Source organism: Lepidochelys olivacea, assembly GCF_965140295.1.
Source record: "Lepidochelys olivacea isolate rLepOli2 genome assembly, chromosome: 18".
NCBI classification, from domain to species: Eukaryota; Metazoa; Chordata; order Testudines; family Cheloniidae; genus Lepidochelys; species Lepidochelys olivacea.
Window position 1 is genome coordinate 19,770,636 of NC_140428.1, and position 10,219 is coordinate 19,780,854.

The following is a 10,219-nucleotide window of genomic DNA, read 5'->3' on the forward strand; positions in this document are numbered from 1 at the left end:
TTGTTTGATGAGCCAAGAAGATGATTACTTTAGTTTACCACTAATGCATACTACTAAGTACTTTTATTCCTTTCAGGTAATCATTATGCTCCTCAGAAAGGTGGTTGAAGTACTTAGTTCATGTAGTTGAGGCAGCCATTTAAGTGGTTTTTTGGACCCTCTGCACTGCTACAGGTGGTATAAGGCCATGGAAATTAGGCCTTCCCAGTATCATAACTGGTGATTTGATATTATATTGACCCTTTGAATCCATAGCAGACTCTTCTAGATGGCTGTGGGGATGCTGGCCTAGTTCTGATGGTTAGATGGGGCTGAGTTACCTAACAGTCTCCCCTTTCTTACAGCCCCAAATAACAGCAGTGCAAGTCAGACAGGATTGTTTTCAAGTGTTTATTAACAAGAGCAGAACTGCAACACTAGTTCAAACAGTTACATCTTCTCCTGATCAGAAGTACAACAAAAACCAGACATGCCTGATCAAGAAATGCTTAGTGTTAACCTAGAGATCATGTAGAAACCCATGTACATAAAGAAATAAGTTTCAGGAGGTCTGCTCTGTACAGGTATGCTTTTCAAGGGTCAGTCAAGACTGGATTAAGTCAAGCTCTCTTGTAAATCTGTGTGCATACTTGTTCCTCACAGCACAGCTCCTAACAAGAAGGGAGAACAAATGTTATTTAACTTGTGTAACAGTCAACCTGACAGTTAGGTACTTGTGAAGTTGAATTGGTTTACAGCAAGTCATTTACAACAGTGAGCATCTTGGAGAGCTTTTGCCTTTGCTGCCAGTCTGCAACTAGTACCCACACAAGTTATACCTTACCCTGTGCTTGGCAGCAAGTTGTGGCAGGCTGGATTCCAGAACAAGAGCATGCCAGCTACTTTTGAATTGCAGTGTAAGTGCAAGATGCCCCACGTGCAGCTATTCATGCTCATTGCTATCATGCCCACTTCATCCTGCACCATGAAGCATTAATGACATTGAAGAGCATGAACAAAGTCATGCAGATGTGGTATGAATATTCTGTTCTGACTTATCTTACAAGTCTTTATCTCACCCATGCAGTCCAGGCCACTGAACAAGGTCAATGCTGGCATGAACAAGCCAGTTCTGGCTGTTGCCAGCCCTGATCTCCTTTCTACCCAGCTTTACTAGTCAGGGCTATCCAACAGGTGTTTTGCCCCCTAAGGAGTGGGGGGGTCTCTGTGCTTGGTTAGATCTCATGCTAATATTTTATACCATTTATTCCTGTATAGTTGCAATAGAAAATCCAATAAGAATGCCTAGCCTGCTCCCTAAATTCATACAGATTAGCTTTCACCAAAATTCTGAGTGATGGTGTAGGTGCATTAGCCACACTTAGTTCCCTGATGTGAATTTAGAGAATCAGCAGAACTCCTTTTTGGAGGGACATGTCCTGAAGTTCACCAAAGAATGGTTTTAGTGCTACAGATATTAAGTACGTTCCCCTCTGAAGCTTGTTCTTTCCATTTCTCAGTTACAGCAATTTGTTCAACTACATTAAAGTCTCCTCCAGGGGCACCATTTCAGATTGAGGGGAGGGGGACAACTGTAACAATTATTCCAGATGCTACTTGAGCACCTTGGAGAAAAAAAAAGTTTTTCCCCCAGATAACTTAGATACAGTGCTTCTGTCAGATAATTCCTAATTCCTATGTAAAGAAATAAAGTAAAAAATTAGAGACTCACTCAACTAATACTAACATGTTCTGACATCTTGTGTCAATTCTCTTAAGGAAGACTGGTTAGGTTTAAAGTTTTAATGTGTGTTCTTACTTAGTTACTAAATCTTGAATAGAACTGAAACGATTGTAGAAAAATCTAGATAATTTTATAGCTTTTTTTTTGTAGTTCATCAAGTTTGGAATAAATAATTTAACTTTTGGAAACATCCCACTAGGGCAGGGATGGGCAAACTTTGTGGCCCAAGGGCCACATTCAGGAATATAAGTTGTATGGTGGGCCATGAATGCTCGCAAAATTTGGGTTGGGGTGCAAGCTCTGGTTAGGGGTGGGGGCTCTAGAGTGGGGCTGGGACACGCAGGCTCTGGGGTGGGGAAATAATGGGTTTTGAGTGCAGGAGGGTGCTCCGGGCTGGGATCTAAGGGCTTGGAGGGCAGGGGGAGGGAAGATTGAGGCTGGGGCACAGGGGGAGGCTCCGGGGTGCAGGCTCTGGTTAGCCTTTACCTCAAGTGGCTCCTGGAAATCAACAGCATGGCCCCCTTCTGGCTCCTACGTGGAGGCACAGCCAGGCAGCTCTGTGCACTGCCCTGTCCACAGGCACCACCACTCCCTCAGCTCCTACTGGCCACGGTTCCCAGCCAATGGGAGCTGAGGGGGTGGCACTTGGGGCAGGGGCAGCATGCAGAGTGGAGTCCTCTTGCTGCCCCTTTGTGTAGGAACTGGAGAGGGGCCCTGCTGCTGCTTCCAGGAGCCATGTGGAGCAGCCCCTGACCCTGTTCCCTTGCTGGAACAGGACAAGCCCTAGACGCTGCTCCCCAGCAGGAGCTTGAGGGCCAGATTACCGCCCATGGGCAGTAGTTTCCCCACCCCTGTAGTAGGGCAAGGGCCCATGAGTTTATGCTGCAGCTGCTTGAAGCTCTAGGGTTGTGTTACCCACTACAAAGAGAACCAGAAACTGACTTTAAACAGGAGTGAAACTGACACTGTCTAGTCGCTTTCATGTTTGTTTTTAAATGCTTGGGGTTGGCAATACTATTAATCAGCCTCACCAAAAATCATGATTGGCTTTAAAAAAATTACATGAAATAGATTTGGTGTTTTTAATTTATATTCTGCTTTGAGCCTTTAGAGTGCACTAGGGTCATATTTTGAAGCTCTCGCACACCCATAAGGGCTAGAAACTTCATTTCTCTTTAAGAAAAAAAAAAAAAAAAAGATCACTTATCCACTTGACCCCAGGAGCTGGAGCTTTAAGGAGAACAATGATCATGAGACATGACAAAAATCATGAGTTGGCAACACTGCCTTCTGTTTAGAGGCTAGTTACTTCCCAGAAGGGTCTTAACAGCAACTCCAGTACTGTAGTGTTTTTTCTACAGGACAATGTGTAAAACTGAACACCAAGAACATTCCACATTTTAAATTTGAGGGGGGGTGGGATTGAGACTGAGGTATCTCAGGGCTACAAAACAGTACAGGAGCTCTGGGCAGCCCTTCCTCTTGAAAGGAAGTTGGAGGGTCAAATCTTCTAGACATCAAATAAGAGTATTGCCATGGGTGCCTCCACTCAGATATCAATACCACAGTGAACAGGGGATGTCAACAACTATCCACTTTGTACTTCGATATCTGAGCCATCTTATCCAGAGTTACACATCATACATGCACTGGCTCAGGGACAACAACGTCTCCACCCCCACCAGTGCCTTTGAAAATCTGGCCCTGTGTGTATCTGGGGGTGGGGGGGAGGAGAAAATGGAGAAGAGAGACCAGACATTAAGTTAATAGGCGCCTATACAAGACAAAGCCCAAAATATTGGGATGGTCCCTATAAAAATTGGGGCATCTGGTCACACTAGTGTGCCCTCAATGCCCCATCTATACAATGGGCATAACAGCACTGCTCTACCTGATGTGAGGCACTCCAATACCATGGTGATGGGACCATCTAAGTACCACTAGTAGAGTGAGAATTTCTCTATATCACTGCTATCCCTTCCCTGGGTTTTGGTCCACTCTTCACCTACTCCTCCCCTGCCCTTCTCTGAATGGGAACTTGGCTCAGAGGGCTTGGCTCTATTTCTTCTGAATCCCCTGCATTCTTTTCAATGCCTGCCCACCCCCTGCAGAGGGATTCCTGTTTTACACGGTCATTTAACGCAGGGGTGGCCAACCTGTGGCTCTTCAGAAGTTAATATGCATCTCCTTGTATAGGCACCGATCCAAGACTGGAGCTGCAGGCACCAACTTTCCAATGTGCCAGGGGGTGCTCACTGTTCAACCTCTGGCTCTGCCACAGAGCCTGCCCCCACTCTACCCCTTCCCACTCCCTTCCTGAGCCTGCTGTGCCCTCCCTCCCTCCCCACCTCCTGCACACCACAAGCCAGCTGATCAGGAGGTATGGGGAGGGAGGGGAAGGTGCTGATTGGCAGGGCTGCTGGTGGGTGGGAGGCTCTAGGAGCAGGGGCAAAGCCGATTCGGAGGGTACTACTGATGTATTACTGTGTCTCTTTTGGCAATGTACTTTGGTAAATTCTGGCTCCTTCTCAGGCTGGCCACCCCATGCCAGACAATTCTCATGTTGCAGAGGTCACTTGGTCTTTTGAGGACCAAGGCGGGGCAGGGGGGAAGCTACCCTGAGAACTAATGGAGCAAGTGAAGAGGGTCAAGTTGATATACATCTTTCTTCCAAGACTCATGTAATCCTTTTTGCAATGTTTAAGAGCAACTAAACTCCCTGCTTTAATATTTAGTGTTATGTTCTAAGTAGTCTTTTGTCCCTGTTGCAATACCCAGAGATAGACACCCTAACAATAGGGTTGATAGACAAAAGTACTAACTCTAGAAGAGAAAGTTCAGGAATGCCAAGCCAAGGTACAAGATTGAGACAGAAAGTCAGATATCTTGATACTGAAATGCTTCCAAGTCACTTCAGCAATCTACTGAAGAGAAGTATCTTCTCCCAAAGATATTAGAGTCCTTGCCCTCTGTACCAAACACATGTATGTAGATTCTCCATTTTCTGGACATGTTGATGTTAGTAGCCCTAGAATCCACTGCACAGAGAATTGCATGGGAACATACCAGTAACCCAAACCACAGCAGCAGTGTAGATCCCAGTAGCCCTCATGCAGAGCCATGCAGTTAATTCAAAATCAGAATCTAGCTGAATACCAGATATAGCTGATCTCCTTCAATCCAATGAGTCCAGCCCCTGTTCTTCTTGTCTCCAGTCTGGACACAAACAAGCTTGTCATTGTCCCAGGTAACCACAGTCTGCATTTGAGAGACAGACAGACAAGTCTTAATTTTAGTCATACACCACATTCTTGTAGCCCCTCTCCCTTTCTAGGGTAAGCTGCTTCCCTGAGTTAGTGCTTCTACATCATGCTCTGTAGAAAGTGAGTTACCTTAAATCTCACATGTATACCATGGAGAGAACAAGCAGTCCCTACCCCAACCTCCCAAGAAACTTGAGGACAGTTTGAGGACAAAATTTAGGTCCCCACACTAGCATTGATCAGTTGAAGCAGTTTGGTGGATTGCCTTGTGATTTGAGCAGGTACAGCCCCCCCGTCCCTTTTTTTTTTTAACCTTGCATTTTCTATGATCTAGGCCTTTATTGTCTTCCTCAAACTCCTCTCCAATTTTGAACTGGACAAAGTAACTTCTGAAAGCGCTGGTGGTTTGGATGGAGAATGAATCGCCTTCCTGTTCAATCACCTTCTGTGGCTTCAGCCTTTTTGCTATCTTGCGAGTTGCAAAGTCAATACCTTAGGAGAGAGAGATTTAACATCATGGATTTTTTTTTTTTTTTTGGGTACCTGCCAACCTACAAGACCCAGGCTACCCTCTTAATAATGGTGCCCACAAGAGTGCTTCCCAGAGCCAGTCCAGGTTTGGGTGCTGCTCATATGGCTCTAGGTCAGAGGTACAGGAAAGCTCTCCCCCCCCCTCCCCGGACAGTTGAAGGAAACTGTGTTTCTACCTAGTATTTTACTCTTTCACAAGCATGGGACTGCATAGTGTAGCGCAACTCCCAAGCTAGGTCGCTGGTATTTGATTAGACTGGTACAGGAGAGTTTCTCAACTAGTGGGTCACCTTACACTACTGGCAAGTCAGTGTGCCACTGCTGGCACGGGTTGTTTATTATATTGACTTTGGCTGTATTAGTACAACCTGATGGATGCTACTGCTATGGTGGAAGCTAAGGTAAAGTTTGGCCTGTACTTAGTTGTGCTGACCCAGCTGAAACGGACATCAGATGATATCTGCATGTGTAATCAAAGTCAGAATTTGGTCCTATAGAGCTTCCTAACTGGGGTACAGAGCTCTCTGTTATTGGTTTTTCTTTTGTTACAAGCAACTTCATGTCTCCCTGTCCAACAGAGTATGCAACATGGACCCACTGTTGCTTAGACACCTATTATGTAGTGTTATTTGCTCCATTAAGGACCTGTTCATCTTTTGGATGATTACCAGCATGATGATGTTTTCTCCATGCATGGAGTATTTATAATCAGTCATTAGAGGGCATGGGGCTGTCAAAACAGACACTTATGGTTTTGACAGCCAAGCCACTTAACCATTTGGTTGAGTAGTTCAAAGAATAACCTTGCATTTTTAAGGTAAACTCTGTCTGTCCTTGCCCCCTAAGCAGAGAGGGCACTATGGCTGCACATGAAGCCTTATGTTTCTTTCCCTAAGTAGTTTTAACTGTTCACATGCCAGGATCATCAGCAGGGTGATGGTTTGAGTTTAAACAATTTCCAGGGACTGCCAATTGTCGTGCAACAGCTGCTGCTAAGTAGCGAGTCTGCAAGATCTAACTCATCTCATAAGGAGCATGCGACAACTACTCAGTGGCAATTGTCACGGGCAAGGCCCTGTATCCCTGAGCTGTTAGTTCAGGACACTACACACATTAGTGTTTAAGTGCACTGGCAACGGAGACATTCAGCTCAAGGCAACACCCCAGAGAAAGTTTCTTCACATGATTTTGAAGTTAGACAAATGTTTCTACACATGACATATGGTCTGGGAGTCAAGACACAGCCTCCCAATTTCATGCTCAGAATACAAACTTAAGGGGAGAGCCACAATAAGGCTTCCATTTCCACCCTAAGTGGTGGATCTCTGCTGCCTAGGAATAGTGCAATTGGCATGGGTCACATGAAGCTCAGATAGCTTCACGTATCTGACCCACTGCTTTGGTTATATTCACCCATCACAGGCTAAAGACATGGTCCATCACCACATCTGAGATGATAAACAAAAAAAACACACACAAACCCAGTAAGTCCATTAGACAGTTATGTTTATACACACCACCACTTGACAGCATAGTTGTCCCTAAGTAGCAAGAAGGGTTAACTCTGTACTAGCAGCATATATTGCTGATCACTATGCTGCTGCATTTGGTCATGTAACCTTAGATATTAGAAGCAATTTTGTTGAGAAGGAAAGAAAAATTGCAGTTTACCTTTAGCTATTTCATGGTTAAAGTTGAACTAGTGTGCTAGTATCCAGGCTTTCCTCAGCAATGTCATTCAAATTATTTTTGTGAAGGGATGTCTCATCATCCACCCTAGTCCTCGTGCTATGCTCTGGTAAACTTGCTGTTTCTAATTTTGTCACTTAATTTTTTCCAGGGTCATCCCCCCAGAAATCACAGTTGACCTTGTTTTCTTCCCCTCTCCTTGTAACCCATACTACTCAACCACTAGAAAGAGCAAACTACAGTAAAAAAAGTGAAGGAAACATCTGTTTGCAATAAAGGCAGAGAATCCTGATAAGATTACTATGCTGCAACAACTTTCTGGAGCCATTTATTGCAAGGGTGATTTCAACAGAGTGCGAAAACCACAAACTCACTTCAGCACAACTTGGTTTTAATAAGTTTTTTGGGAGCAGCCATGATATTTAAGTCAGCTGCTCCTCAATATTCTCTCTTCAGAGAGAGAGGACAAACTCCCATTCATCAAGAGGGATTCATGCAAGTTTCTACACCCCTATTTAGGCAGGTGAGCATTTATTGGAAGTTTCCCTGTAGGATAGGAAACATGTCAATAATAATATTTAATAGGCAACATGGTATTCCCACTCTGAGCTACTGAACTTCAATACAGTCTTCTTTGTGCTAGAGAGAGATCGAGGTAAGATAGAAGATAAACCTTCTCATTGCATAATTTGTGTCCATCAAGCTTTATCTAAAAAAGGATATTTTAAAATTGATTAGACTCCCAGCCATGTGGAGAAGCAAGCAATAAAAGACACTTCTCAGTCTTCCTATGGTCATATTTTTGAGCTAATTGACTCTGGTGTAGTTTTTTATGCTGTAGAGGCTGAAAAGTCTCAGCATAGTTTATCTTGTTACCTGCAGCATATGGATTTGCATGTGGAATGATTAAGACTTGGAGAGAAGGACCATTTAATGAAGACAAGTCCGAGTCTATTAATCCTCAGAGGGGATTCAAGAACATTAGCCTCAGACCCAGGATGTGGTACTACTACAGCTAGAAGGGGATCTTTCAATATATTACCAATATTGGATAAAAACGTTTAAAGCCATTTACAACACTAAACATCCAAAACAGTCAACCAACTGTTGACCAACACCAAGCAATATATTTGGGTGCGTAACTGTTGGCAAGAGTCAGGGCTATTCCCTACACTTCTGACGCCTTAGGAGCTTACAAAAAACCAAGTTGCTTAGTTTTGTTACAGGTTCCAAAGGGACAGCCTCCACTGGCTGTTACATTACGAAAGTATTACAGCACTGAGGCCCTTTCTAGTTCCTCTCCCACATACTCCTCGTTATTGCATATAATTGGTCTGTCCCCATTCCTATCAGCAGTTCAGATGCTAGTTTCAGAAGTTAAAAAGGTTGAAAACCTCTGCTCTAGGTTCTTTCTGAGGCCCTCCCCCAACATGCTATGAAAACCTCCATGGCCCACCTGTGCCACAACAGCTGGTTTTCTGCATATAAAAGCTCAGGCTACCATAAGGGGGTAGCAAGCTGGGCAATTGCCTGGGGCCCCATGCCACAGGGGCCCCTAAAAAGCTACATTGCTCAGGCTTCAGCCCTGGGTAGCGGGGCTCAGGACTTCAGCCCCATGCAGTGGGGCTGCAGCTTTCTACCCTGAACCCCAGTGAGTTGAATGCTGGCCCTGCTTGGAGGCCTCCCTAAAACCTGCTCACAGCCCCCCAGTTGAGAATCACTGACCTAGATCATTCCAGAGGAAAGAACCACTGAAGAGGGTATGCTCATCATCCTATTCAGGGTCACCACCCTGAAAGTGATTTTGCAGCAGTGGTCTGCTAGACAGGGCTTTTGCCATATTAGAGGACTGGCATTTAAACAGTCAGATGTTTAGCAACAGGGAAGGTCAAGGACATTGTCACTGACAGAGAGAGATTACCTCATAGCTTCCTTGTGGCCCTAGTAAGGATATTAAACTTAAGTGTATACTAAAAAGAGTGAGTAGACACAGCTGAAAAAAATCCCTCCCTCACACTAGCAAGGGCCCATACACAAATACAGCAGCACTGTTAATTCCCGATGAGAAAGGCACCAGCTAAGGACAGATATCAAACTTCACTACAGGGAGCAAGGACACCTGAAAGTAACAGCATACTAGCTATTAGTTACATTGTATCCCCCCCCCCCCCCATAAACTGATCAGGCAAGCAAATGAGGGTTAGTCCCTTTCTTGATGGGGGGGGGGTGGAAATCAGGTCCTCCTCTAAAGGAGAGGATAATTGCTCCCCCCAAGAAGGAAAACTTCAACCACCTCTAGATTTTAGCACAGTTCAAACCCCTGGGCATAGATTTCTATAATTTTCACCTACCCAAAGCCAGCATGTAACCTTCAAAGTTGTCACTGCACACAAGGTTCCAGGTACCACTAAAATCCACAGGCATGACCAGGGTATTAGAGCAAGAACCCCAAAGGGAAATGAGCACTGACCAGAGAGAAAGGACTGAGACTGTACCTATCAGCTAGGCCCCTATATGAGGGGAATTGTAGGAGAGGTTACAGCTGGCAGCCTTGCAAGTGGGGATGTGCCACTGGCCAACCAAGCGGTGGGAGAGGGGGTGGAAGTACAATTAGCTTCAGCTGGAATTGGAGGGGAACGTTCATGTTATCTGAAATCTTTGTGTGGAGCAAATGTTACTGGCCCATGAGTCACATTGGGGAAAGAGTGAATAGTTTAACCTCTTCATGGTCACTCCCTGTTTCCATCAGTTTAAGAGGGGAATCAGGGACAGATTTCATAGTTAGTAAGTGAGGGCCAGTACAGGTGCATCAGATCCAGGTTCTTGGATTGGAAACTTACATGAGTCTGGGGAAAGTTAATCTCCTTATTACAAATATGACATATGCTAACAGAGGTGCAAAGGACTGATCCTTATGCTATGCATTACCTTATATCAGGGGGAGGAAGGTGACCTCCATGCCACAGTATTAGAAACTACAGTGCACATTCCTCTTATTTCTGAATCATGACAA

At 44.8% G+C, this 10,219-nt stretch overlaps 1 protein-coding gene across 1 annotated transcript; it reads right to left on the minus strand.

Moving 5' to 3' along the window:
- Nucleotides 1–523: 523 nt before the first annotated feature.
- Nucleotides 524–9,666, minus strand: RBP7 (retinol binding protein 7). The gene is made up of 4 exons (XM_084651989.1): nucleotides 9,558–9,666; nucleotides 5,300–5,478; nucleotides 4,880–4,981; nucleotides 524–650 (listed from the first exon to the last, which is right to left on the minus strand). Exons 1-4 carry the CDS (start codon nucleotides 9,628–9,630, stop codon nucleotides 600–602), a joined length of 405 nt encoding a protein of 134 aa, XP_084508115.1. The 5' UTR covers nucleotides 9,631–9,666; the 3' UTR covers nucleotides 524–599.
- Nucleotides 9,667–10,219: the final 553 nt, after the last annotated feature.

What these genes read in the sequence shown, in the direction of transcription:
- RBP7 (XM_084651989.1), bottom strand. Translation starts at nt 9,630, where the DNA reads ATGCCTGTGGATTTTAGTGGTACCTGGAACCTTGTGTGCAGTGACAAC. An exon ending in TAGATCATAGAAAATGCAAG is followed by an intron (nt 4,982 to 5,299) that starts GTTAAAAAAAAA and finishes TCTCAAATGCAG; the next exon opens with ACTGTGGTTACCTGGGACAA. An exon ending in AAGGAGATCAGCTATATCTG is followed by an intron (nt 651 to 4,879) that starts GTATTCAGCTAG and finishes CCTTCTTGTTAG; the next exon opens with GAGCTGTGCTGTGAGGAACA.